Below are 12,999 nucleotides of genomic sequence, written 5' to 3'. Positions count from 1 at the left end.
CTTTAGAACCACAGAGAATACAACTGGACATGAACGACACGTTCTCCTAAACTGATAAAAAATAAAATAAAAATTTGCAACAGCGGATTGACAGCATGGGAGAACCTTTTCTGTGCTGAGAACATTCAGCGTGTGACATGTTATCAGGACAGGATAACAGAACCTGTTTTTATCAGTATATTGCTTCCTAAAGCAGGTCTACTTTATCTGCCCTCACATCTCACCCTGTTAAAACCTCGACCAGGTTCCATTTGATTCCCCTGAAGCTGCAGAACCAGCGCCTGTTTTCCGTCACCCACCTCCTCGCCTGCAGCTCAGGGTGTAATCTGACGTTTTTTTTTCCCCCGGCCTGTCACTGTGTGTGTCTGCTCATAATAAAGAGGCGTGAGGCTGGGCTGTAAATCCTCCCAGCCTCCCTTGTGATGGAGAAGGTTTCCATCCTTACCTCCGGCGCTGACGACAGCAGCAGATCTTATCGGCCCCGGCCCCGTCTCTGCAGACGCTTCCCTTGTAATCTCAGCGCGGCACAATGGGGCTATATTGAGAGAGCTGTAAACAATTGTTTGCTTTTCTGTGCCTGACCTCATGGCACATGACGGGGCTAAATTAGTTGTGTGACATGCTCTGACATTTGAAACCCGACAGAGAGTGGATGGGACTGACATTACCATGGCGACTCAGACTGCTTCATGTGAGTGAACAGTAGTCTCATCGGTACTTGAACTTTATTTAATAGCAGACCGTGTAAAGCAGGGATAGTTGCCATTTTGTCTCATATATCCAGACTAATCCTGCTGTTCTTGGCTGCCACCACAGAAGGAACGAGTTAGAATCACGATGTGAGACACAGACGAGAGATGCAGCACCCTTTGAAATCCTTCATGATGAGCTCACGCTGTCTTTGCTTTGTTTATTCCAGCCTTTAATGTCCAACAAACTGCATTTAGAGGCTTATCTCCATAATTGGACGTGCTTCCTGTAGACACAGGATATAAGGGTGAGGCAGATCAGATTATTCAGATGTGAAAACCTGTGGGACTTCTGTCTCATTGATGAGTTGTTTACTTTCAAGAGTGTTTTACTTTTTTTTATGTGTGATGCAGCCTCCAGCTTCCCATAAAACACCAGGGTTACTTATGAATCATTTAAATGCAAACAATTGTTTTGTTTTTTTTTCATTTTTGAAAAACGCCCCTCAAAGTTTTATAATTCTGTCCTTTTCTGGCAGCTGCAGTTTTCCTTATTTTGAAGGGAAGACTGGGCCATAGGTGTGGGCTGCTATCAGATTCCTTAGTGAAATACCATAGTTTAACCGCATTTACAGAAAAAAATAAACTGTATAAACAAGAGCTGAGCAACAGCAGTATTACCGGCTGATATGACGCAGCTAATTGATAGACCTCATTGATCTACGGCCACAGAGAACTTCTCCGGTGTCCTATCATAGGAACGTTAAATCCCAGTAAAAGTATGATGCTAAATCTGAGCTGTCTGAAACTGTGCCTTTTCAGAACCTGTGTCTACCTTGGTATTGGTAACAGGCCCCTATGTGCTCAGCCTCATTACCTTTCTCATTGTATAACTTTGTGGTGGAGGTAAAAAGTCACCATATTTGAAGAATTTTATCAATGCTGTTGCTATAAAGTCCTGGTGTCTGCCTCTATAATGGTGACAAACTATTGTGTGTCTCTGTCCAGTCTGGTGCAACAGGACACGGTCAGGTTTCTTCGTTTGATCATGCTGTATCAACCAAGAGAAGATCAAAGTTTTAAGAAACCAAGCTAGATAACAGGGAAAATGATGGAGTCAACCTCCATGTTGATGGGAATCACTTGGACCAAAGCAAGTGCTAAAACTCTCCTGTGGATGCCATCTGTTGAGTAGCCACAAGAATACTTGACTATCACACATGTAGACTTTCACTTTTTACTATGAATTGATACATTTTCCACATATTGGATTACTTTGGATCATAATTTCACCTTTCAGTAAAACATCCCAGCACTTCTTCCATTCCTGGTAGCTTCTCTACAGCACAGTCAACAAAAAACGGCTGAGAGATAAGGTTGAAAGCTCGCTGAATTGCCAGAGAAACGACTGTTTTATCTTATTTCATCTTTGCACTGATAGATTAGAGAAACAAAGTAACACAAACATGGTGCGTTTTAGCAAAGCTACAACAATCTCAGACGCAGGGAAAGGGGGCTAGCTTAGCTTTTAACATCTGTTTAAACCTTAATGCTCATTTAAACTGTTTAAAAAAAATTTTTTTAGCCTCTCATTTAGGTGAAAATGTTATTTACTTTTTAAGATAAACAGACCCATAACTGTATCTCTTGACAATTCTTCTCAAAAACCTAAAATGATATTCTTCTATAATAGCTCATTTCAGATTGCAACACACTAAAATATTTGTGTATTCCCCCCAGGCTGTATGCTGTGTTTTGGACAGTCGGCCTTCTTCCGCTTCAACCACCCTGAGGAGGCCTTCAGGATGAAGAGCATGATGCCTCATGGAGGAGGTGTTCGCACTGGGAGCTACACTCTGTGTCCGGGTAAGGTCTTGTCCATGTGGACCCTGCAAAAGTATCTATAGCCGTGGGAATAGCTCACCAGTTCTCTCTTTCCCACTACAAACTTCACATTGATTTTTCTCCCCCAAATAAAAATTTGGCATATCTTACAGTTCAACCAACTGCCTGCAGAGATCGCTTAATTTGAGAGTAGAATGCCACCAGGGGGCAACTGAAGCTCCATAAGAATGTCCTGTAAAGGCCTCAGGTTTGTTAGAGAACCCTAGAGAAAAAAAAACAGGGTATTAATGCTTTTCCAAGGCTCTGTACTGTCAAATACAGTACACAGGCTCGCAATCCAAATGTTGTGGGTTTAACTCTAGTTTCCTTCTGCCACATGTCAATATGCCCCTGGGCAAGGCAGTTAACCCCTGTTTGCATATTGGTAAATGAAAGTGTGAGCGTTAGTGAGTGCCATTGGGTGAATGTGGCTATAGTGTGAAGCACTTTGGATATGGAGTATGACAGGAAAAGCGAGAAATAAATGTTTACCATAAACTGTACAGGATGCTATTATCTGCCCGTTTTTGATGTAAGAGGCAGGCCTGGGTCTTACTGCCTTCACAAGTTTAAATCAAGGTTAGCTTTCATTCCAGGAATCCCAGCTTCCTGTTTGTTGGTCGTGTGATAGAAGATGACCGATGTTGACACATAAACCTCAGCACAGCCAATTGCTGATCTTCCACGATGATTACTTTTATCTTGCCCAATTGTTTTGTCTTCTTCTTCCTTTTGTCATTTGTGCTTCTGTTATCTTCTTCTTAACGTGGGATCAGAAGTTTTTCCTGTTTCTATGTGTCTGACGAGCATTTGCTGCTGACCTGAAAGGAGCTCACCGATCAGAAGCCTGTTTTTCTGTGCTTTATAGGTTGTAGGTGATGGAGACATTCAGGTGTCTACAGGTCTGCTCAGACACGGCCTCTGGAGGCCAGCTTTCTCAGTGCAGACGATAACACCAGGGTTCCTTGCTTGGAGACCATTTGATTGTCGGTAGCGAATGGGAGATCTGCTGATTGCAGCCCAGCGAGCCTGCAGACCCACTCGTAACCCAGTGGGTTCTGCCTGCAGCTGTTTGACTGACAGCGGGGTATAGGGTCATGTGTCTCACACTTTTACCGTCTACACAGCCACAGCAACACTGCGCTCCCCACAGACGCGCCTCCTTGCTTATTTGCTGAGCATGCTCAGGCAAGCATATATTGCAGAAACGGCAAATATGAGCCTCATTTATTGGCCGCCCATTAGATCAGCCTACCTCTAATAATTCCTCTGCTTAAAAAGCTCTCCTCTGAGCTCGTCTTGTGCGGATGGATGGTTTGCTCGAGGCCGCTGTGGGAGAGGAAGCAGCAGGGCTGGATGTTTTACAGCGAACCGCTCCAGGAGAGGTTCTACTACTACTAGCTGCTAAGGGTGAGGGATGGTGGTAGTACAAATCAGTTATGTTAATACGCTTGATGTCTCCTATACTTATTAATGAGCTTTTGCTGTTGCATAAATAACTTCCTGTTTCTAATTGGCTTCATTCGTCTACCATCTTGTCAAAGATGTAAATCCATCTTAACGGTGTGAACTACGTCTAGATTCTGACTGGAAAACTATGAGGCTGGTGGGTACAGCTTTGCTTTCAAACTCTGAAAGAGTTACCTTTACAAATCCGGAGGGAAATACAGCGGTCGCTGTTCGTTCTCCAGGTATGCGTCAGGCCCTGATTTGTCAGTATCAGTCTGTGAAATGCAGTACCCGGTGAACCCTGGAGCGGGACTGGTGCCCAGCTGGGACCTGGAGCTGCAGTTCACACTATGCATGCTTTATGAGCATCTCAGTCCTCTGTGTCTCCGGGCAAAGACTTCAGCAGCTTGCTGTTGACTGTGTGTGTGTGTGTGTGTGTGTGTGTGTGTGTTCCTACTGGTGGCTCTACAACTCTAAGCATATCTTCCTCTTAGCCCCTTCCATCGAACTGTCACCACATCTTGTTCTTCCTCCCCCCTCCTTTCTCTGTTGACGCCGCCTGCCACCAGGGGATAAGTATAGCGAACAGGCACGCTGCCTGCTTCAGACTTCCTGGGCCAGTAATGAAAGCCTTCCGTTGTTTAGAAACGTAGCATTTAAGCATTCCTGTGTTGCATCCAGATGAAGACTGCTTACGCCACTCCTATGATAAACAGGGCTTGCCTGAAATATAACAGATCTTATCTGTGTCCGAGTTCAAGAAAGAAATAACTGAACGTAAAAGATAAACCCAGCTACTTATTTAATTTTTTTTCTGTCCAAATTAAGCCTTGCTTTAGCATTGTACTACAACACAAGCTTATAAAATTCATGAAAAAAACATAAGGTGGATAAATTTAAACTTTGACACAGATTTAAAAGGCAGTGACTAAAATAAGAAAGAGGAAGGCTGTATTTGAGACCGTCTAAGATGAAGCGACAGTCTGATCTATAATTTAGGCGCTACGACTGCAAAGATCTCTGTATTTCAGCCTCAACATCAGAGCAACAAGGAGCCAAAAGTCAGCAACCAGTACAGGTTTAACAATCCATCCATCCCACAGGACAAAATGGGAATATTGGCTTCATGAGCACAACAAGAGATTTTAGTACTGAATATCCATTTTTTGTTTTTAGAAATAAAAGGTTTTACAAATTCCAGTTTGAAGAAATTGGAGTTAAAGAAACCATAATCAGTGCAGGTCAGTCCAGTCCAGGTTTGCCAGTAAAAATGATTATTATCCCAGAAAACATTTGCTTTTGCCACTAGAATAAATACATCTCCAACTTGCAAGGAGTCTCTGATAAATGTAGAACCATTTTAGTTCACGTTTGATCCGTCTTTTAGACAGTAGTTTAGTTTGTGAACCGCAGATGAAAAAACGGATACCTGACTCAATAGCAGATGCTAACGTTAACGTTGCTAGCTGCTAGCCACAGTTAGCATATCGCTGTATTTCCACAGTGCTAAAAAAAAAAACAACTTTAAATCTTGTTTTCTCACACAGTGTAATTTACTGCATTCCTAAAAGCTTGCTGGAGACCTCTTGAATGCTTAATCAAGCCTTAACGGCCAGGCCATGGTGGCAACCCCGTAAGCACCAGAGGGAAAGTCAGGGGGCCGTTTTCATACTTGGAGCTCTTGAGCCATGAGACCTGAGACTACACTCTTAGTTATCAGATCTGAATGACCTGGAGGACACATAGCCCTAAGGAGGTCAGATAGACATGTAGGAACTGGCTCATTTTAAGGTTCATGGGTCATAGCGAAGCATGTGGCCTGTGAAGTGAAGCAACTTCAGGGGACACAAGCACATCCTGCAGGATGCCAACTGGAATCTCAGAGGCAGAAACCTTGCCTGCAAGATGAATTCTCGCAGCATTTGTGTTTTCACAAACACATCCATCTTGCCCTGCTTCTGCTTCAACTGCATGTGACCGAACCAAAAACCGTTCAGGCTAATCAGGTTGCAGTATTACGGTGTAAGGCAGACACACAAAAGCAATAGCTGGCGAGCCCAAAGCTGAACCAGCATAAACATGGCAGCACAGGAGGGCACACGCGTAGCTGCTGCTATCACATCTGTTTTTCTAATAATCCCCAATTTCAACTTTGAAAGAACAGCAGGAAGTGCCTTGACCAGCGTAACTTGCTGCTGCTTGTGTTTTAATTTGATACGGTGATTGGCTTATGGAAGCAGTGGCTGCACATTATCAGTCTGGCTGGCCAGGTTAAAGAGGTAGATGGGTTACTGCAAAATACAAAGACTTGCGATGTTTAGTTTGAGATGTAATCAAATAATCAATCATCCTTTCAAAATGATATAATGATCAAAAGTATTTGGGTTTAAAGAAGCCTTATTTCAGAAATTTCATAACTTAACATTAGTTAAAATTACTTTCTAAGATCAAACTGATTATCATCTCTTTGGCTATGGAAAAAAAATCTTTAAAATAAAGCAGAGGATGAGAGAGTTGTAGAGAATAATGCAAACCCAAGGATAGGCCCCTGGGCTCCTCCATGAGGTATGAGGTATACACTTTTCTTACTTTTCTTACAGCTTCTTTTAAATTGAAAATGCTGGAGCATCTAACATAATTACTACCAGGAATATTTGAATGACAAAGTAGTCCTCTACAATTGTGTCTGTAGCAGGATTACAGATTAACAGGGCATCTTGCATCTGTTTAAAACTGTAAATAAATAAACTATAGAGTTTTTTTTTTCTGAATGAAACAGTTCTGAGCCATCCCTGCACACCTACCGTTGTCTTGTTGTCATCTGTCATATACCCCCTGCTCTTTGAGCACCCTGTTCTCACACTGAGTCAGTGTGGTGAAATCATCTGTGCACTTTTCACTCTGCTGAATGCAGTTTAGACCCGGGCTGTGTTGGAAGCTATATTTGGACATGGCATAGCCCTACTCAGTGACATTTCTGTTTTGGTTGGACTCATAATCTCAGACACACAGAGCAGGCTCATCAGTCAGTAAAACAGAAAATGGCTGAAAGGATTCAATTATTTGAGAAAAACTTTAAAAAGGAGGATTTTATATGTACATTTTAAGTTTTTTTATGCTTACTGTTTGTTTTGTTAACCAATATCAGATTTAGTACGTCCTCAACCCTGTTGAAAAAGCCTAAAACTTAAACAGCAGACAGCATTCTTCAGGACATCGTCATTGAAGAAGAAACTTGAAGTTCTATAGCTGGAACTACCTGGGGGACTGAACGCTTTCCTGTCCTCTTTATAAAGATGGTCCAGTGTTTTTTAAGCCCAAGGAGATGACAAAGGCAGCCCTGAAGCTCCTTACTGTGGCATTTAAAGCATCCAAAGAGTTTCTATCAAGGCTGGCATTGATGTACTTCCAGGTCATTTCACTCAGTGAGGAACTTCACTAAACAAGAAAGACTATTTGACCACACAGATGGTGAAAAAGTCCCCATGAACAGGAATGTCCTTTTTTTTTTTTTACCAGGCTAAATGCTGGCACTGTTTAATCATCCAGCTCTGAAATGTTGTACTGCCCTTTATGTTGAGAAGGATTCTTCTTTTTAACGCCAGAACACTTTGGCCCAGAGCCAGCCTTATTTATGAGCCTGTCCTGTTTATTAGAGCCGTTGAACAAAGTATATTTAGGAGAAGTGGACTCTCCATCACATGCAGTGCATCCAAAGTATTCAAAGTGCTTTACGTTTTCAACATTTTGTTGTGTTTGAGCCTCATTCTAAATTGAGTTAAATTCATTTTTCTCTCAGAATTATACACACAAGATCCTATAATGGCAACTTGAAGTTGATTTGAGACGTTGCTAATTTATTACGTCATCTACTTGAACTCACTTGCTTCCTGTTTCCCCTGGTCCTCCTTTAGATGTTTCTGCAACTTGATTGAAGTCCACCTGCATTTTAGCCAGTTGCCTGAACATGATTTGAGATGGAACCCACCGCTCTATAGAAGCTCTCATAGTTGACACCATACATCAGAGCAGACAAAAAATAAAGTCAGAGGAATTATCAGTAAGCCTCTGAAACTGATTCTCTCAAAGCACAAATCTGGGGAAGGGCAAGAAAAAAAACAACCTACCCCTCTCTGTCTGGGGCCCTAATCCCTCAACAAGCTAAGTATGTTCTTACACAGTACCTTGCAAAAGTATTCGCATCCCTTGATCTTTATTGATTTCATAATTTTGCAGCTCCAAACGTCGACGTGTTTTTTATGTGCTAGACCACAACAGAGAAAACAGAGAAGAAAAAAAAAGCTTTTTTTTTAAATAAAAAAAAAACTTTTTTCCAGCGCAGTCAATTGTGAAACGCCTAAACAAAATCCGGCACAACCAATTATCCTCAGAATTAACTGATTAGTAAAGAGGAATGCAAATATGTGTGTAATTTCATCTTTGTATAAATCTATCTGTTGTTTGTGGCCTCAGAGGTTTGTTAGGGAACGTTGGTGAACACACAGCATCATGTAGACTCTGGAACCAGGAAGTTTAAAGGAGACTTACGGCCCCCCACATAAGTCCGCTTAATTGTTACCACCACATATGAACTGTTCAGCGTCAAGAAATCTTGTCATTGAACTGTTTTATATGCGATGCTGAGCTTGATGCGCTGAGCTGCATAGACGTTCTGTACATATATAATGTCTATGCTGAGCTGCTTCAAGCAGGCGGTCACAGGACGCGCGGCATCACAGCCCCTAAACATACCCCTAAAGAGATGCGGCTGTCACTTTAGCAAAACGTGGTTCTAAAAATGTATAACTCACAGGGAATAAATGCAAATGGATGCACTTTTCAGATTTGTATTAGAAAAAAAAAAAAGGTAAAAGCCCTAAGGCTTTTCACCGTTATGCTGATGATGTGTATTGTGATGTGACAAACTGTAAGAAAATATGACTTAATACCTTTACAGAGGACTGTAGGGGTCCTGTTGTTGCATTTCTGGTCCGTTCTGTTATCCAGGTGAACAGTCATGTCATCTGCCTTCCATCCTCCACCAGGTCCACTAATTCCCCCAGGGTGAGCCTCGTGTCTTTGTCTACACACACATTTCTACAAGACAGCTTAATGGAAATATGTTCTATCTCAGCTACAATAATCTTGCCTGGCTAATTACAAAAAAAAACAATAAAAAAACCCTCTCATTAAAAAATAAATCGATTATAATTTCCGCGTCTCTCTCACCGACCAGTAGACGCTTTGTGCGCTGGAAGTGGCCTGTGGCTAGGATTACAGGCTCTTTTTTCAGAGACTATTTTTAATCTTCCAGCTCAAGTCAGTCTTTCTCCTCTTTGGCGTATGCCCCCAACCCCCCCCCTACTGGCCCAGTCTGTGCTGCTTGAGCTTTTCGTTAAAGGTTTCTTAGCGGTGGTGGTTTTGATGCTGTTTAAGGACAGCATCTGAAGGTCAGTTCCTGGTATCCCAGGATGGACATATTGATGATGTTTACAATACAAACAAATCTGAACACATGTAACGTTAGCAGATGATACTGTGCAAGCGTTGCTGATTTAAACGGTGCACTGTGAAGGTGCAAACCTGTGAAGTATGTGCAAAGTGACTTAAATCTTTATTCGTCATTGCTTGTTTTGTACATTCTGCATTTAGCCCATCCCTCGGGGAGCGACGGGCTGCCTCTGTGCAGCGCCCGGGGAGCATTCTGGGAATAAGGGTCTTGCTCAGGGACCTAGATCGGCAATCTGTGGGATTTGAACCTGAGAACTTGCAGCTTTCCCAGGAAGCAGGCACCCTGTTCTAACTATAACGCCACCACTACCCCTATAATAATACATAAATCTGTTTAATTTAGGAGCATAATCTCCCTGAAAAGTGTAGAAAACTCTAACCTGTATGGGTATTTAGAGGGAAATGATAAGATGTTTAGAAATAATTGCTTTCTTGAATTGATATTATTGACAAAAATTATTGCTTGACGTGGGATTTCTTTAACCTGACAACAGCCAGCTGTATGTATCGCTCCGCCTAGCTCCACTCACATACATCTGGGACCTCGCCATAGGCATTGCCTTTACTGAAGGCTGGGCCTTATCAAAACTCCTTGCATATGATTGGATAAGCCACTTGTCTGTCATCTTTATCGACGTGCTATTTCAACCACTCACACCGAAGCTAACCCGTGACGCTGATGAGACCGACGGCGGAAAAAAAACAACTTTTTTTTTTTTTTTTTTTTTTATGTGTTTGCGGCTCTAGTGCAGGGTTTCCCGCAGCGCTATCTTGGCGAGGCGGCCGCGGAAAACGTGTCGTCCACCCCCGCTCCGCGAGCCGGTCCGCGGAAAACGTGTCTCCCCCCCCCGCTCCGCGAGTCGGTCCGCCTCGCATAAGCAAATTGCTGCGGGAAACACTGTAGTGGCACACCTTTTATTGACAGTGAGCTGACAGAAGGAGGGGGGAAGACAGGCGGCAAAGCGCCGCGGGTCAGAGTCGATCCCGGGCCGACCGCGTTGAGGACTAAAGGCCTCCTAACATGGTTCGCGCTAACCGCTCCGAGGCGCGTCCGCGTCCCGGAAAACAAAACTTGCCAAATCCGGTCGGGGGAAGGGCGAAAACATGGTTTCCACCAACAAAAGCCTTCAGAGGCGTTCTCTGATGTTCTTTTAATGAAACAATATTAGGTAGATTGGACAACACGGAAGAAATAGCAGCATCAATGCTAACGCTTGCTTCCTCGATGCGAGCCGCCATTGTTGTTGGAACCTCACGGTGGCTTCTCCACTACGTCACATCCATGAAACACCCGCCCTGCGTCCTGATTGGCCAGACCAAAAATTTGGTTGGGGAAATCACTTTCAATCAGCCGTGTCCCAGATGTATGTGAGTGGAGCTAGGCGGAGCGATACATGCAGCTGGCTGTTGTCAGGTTAGGATTTCTTTGCTCAGGGAAAAATTTGAATTTGAGTTTTGAGAAAGCTGAGCACTCATCCTGACCCTTTTTGCTTTGAATTACAAAATGAAAACTTTTATTTCGGTCCTAAATGATCACAATGATATTAATTCAGTTCTCCATAACAGATTTCTCACTCGAAAATCTGATCTTTGTTCTTTCCAGCCTTTTTCTCGTCACTTGTAGTATTTCAGTGGTAATAAACCTTATGAAGCCTGAATATGTAGCATTAATGCTCTGCTGCTCAGCGTCATACACCACTGTCCAAGTTTCATGCTAGTTATAAAGATAGATATAAACACCGATGGCCAAGCACGGCTATCTCTACCGTGACTCTGTAAACTCAGGGCTGTCAAGTTAAGCCACCACACCGGAAGTAAATATATTTGTTTTCAAAATAAAAGCTGAGGTTGGTAAGATTCGCTTTTTATTGTCAGCTGATCCATCTCAGCATTTAATTTATGCGTTTGATCCTTAAATCTTGTGTTCTGACTTGGTTCTGTTCCGCTGACGCCGAGGAACATCCAACCGCTTATTGAAGTTCAACACAGGTGGTGATTTATTTTGAAAGTCGGAAGCGGAAGCTCCGTCCTATTTGGGCCAGCTTGTTACCAGGCAGTCAGAGCAGCGGCGCTCAGCACCCCAACCTCGGCGGAGAATCCCCGGATCTCCCTCGGTCTGCGTGGAGCCTGGCCCGGCGGGGCTCCGTCACCGCTCCGGTACCGGTACCGGCGTGTCCGCGGGATGCGGGGCGCGCTCTGAACCCGGCCTGACGGTTGCATCCCTCCATGTGAGTAGATGTGTGCAGCTAAACGCCAGAGATTTGAGCGACGCGGGTCGTAGGGAACCGTCTCACCCCGAACTCCGTTAACAGCCAGCCGGACTGGCGCGTTTGTTGTGGTCCTGGTACGGTGCATCAGTCTGGGCACCGAATGTCATCGCTGGATCGGTACACGTGGACCAGCCCGCGGGTTCTGCTGCTCCCTCCGTGGAAAACGTCTGGTGTCCGCGGCGTCCAGCCTCTGCCTCCACGGCCCGCAGCCTGAGCTGATGCTGCTGATACTGAATGCCTATTTTTTTTTTTTTTTTTTTTTTTTTTTACGTGAAGTTTGGCGCGTTGTCATTGGTCCCAGGTGTAATCAGCGAGCCGAACCCTATGACGTAATGGCTCGGGCTTTTCTTGCCGCTTTCAGGTGTTGTCACCAAGCGATCCCCGTCGTGCAGAGGCACCGCGTCGGTTCGCTGTGTGCAGCCAGTGAACGACGTGACAGGGACGTAGAAACGGGCCGTGGCGGCTCCACCGGACCGCCGTGGCAGCCGGACGGCTGGAAGGCTGAAGCGACGCTGTGGTGGGCTCTGATCTGGCTGTGTAGCCGGAGAACAGCCTTTTCTCTCCTGCTTCTACATTTACAGCTGTCTGTGTGACATCATCAAGACACAAAACAGACGTCAGGCCCTTTTCACCAGGCAGTCAGGGAGCTGCTTGTCAGAAACAGACAGTTTTATCTGAAAGATCCAACCATCCCTGGTATACACCTGCCAATCCGTGCAGGGTGAGTCTAGAGCGGTCATTGGTTGAGCTGGACAGGTTGAACAGGTTGACTCCATGCTGAAAGACCCCAGGCTGGGATTTGAACCCAGGACCTTCTTACTGCAAGGAAGCAGGGCTAGCAACAGCCCTCAATCGGAAAGAGCAGTTGAATACCTTTTAAATGACTCTAAGATCTGGTATATAGGTCAAAAACTAAAGATAACTATAGTGGTTTAGACAGCTGAAACCTGAGCTAATTTATGTCCTTTAATTCTCACAGAAATTTGTCAGAGTTCTTAGTTTTTGCCGTGAACAGCTTTTCCGACCAGCAATATCTGAGGAATGATCTACCCTTTTTTTTTAGTGGTTGGTATCAGTCTGTTACATGACTTGTAAAAGCTCCTTTCTACAGCAAAAATATCATGTTTGTTACTGTAGAATATAAATGTTCCCGTTAAAAACGGCGACGTGCGGCATTCTGCCTCGAAGCAAAAAGT

At 44.0% G+C, this 12,999-nt stretch overlaps 1 protein-coding gene across 12 annotated transcripts in view; it reads left to right on the top strand.

Moving 5' to 3' along the window:
• phldb1b (pleckstrin homology-like domain, family B, member 1b) overlaps positions 1-12,999 on the top strand; it is a 152,057-nt gene that overhangs the window by 79,976 nt on the left and 59,082 nt on the right. For all 12 annotated transcript variants that reach the window (XM_036149399.1, XM_036149401.1, XM_036149402.1 and 9 more), the window contains one exon: positions 2,430-2,555. In XM_036149399.1, the coding sequence (XP_036005292.1) occupies positions 2,430-2,555 (126 nt within the window). The remainder of the gene's footprint in view (positions 1-2,429; positions 2,556-12,999) is intronic.

This window comes from Fundulus heteroclitus, chromosome 18 (genome assembly GCF_011125445.2).
Source record: "Fundulus heteroclitus isolate FHET01 chromosome 18, MU-UCD_Fhet_4.1, whole genome shotgun sequence".
NCBI lineage: Eukaryota > Metazoa > Chordata > Actinopteri > Cyprinodontiformes > Fundulidae > Fundulus > Fundulus heteroclitus.
Note: the sequence above shows the minus strand (reverse complement) of the source record. Positions and strands in the feature narration are given on the sequence as shown.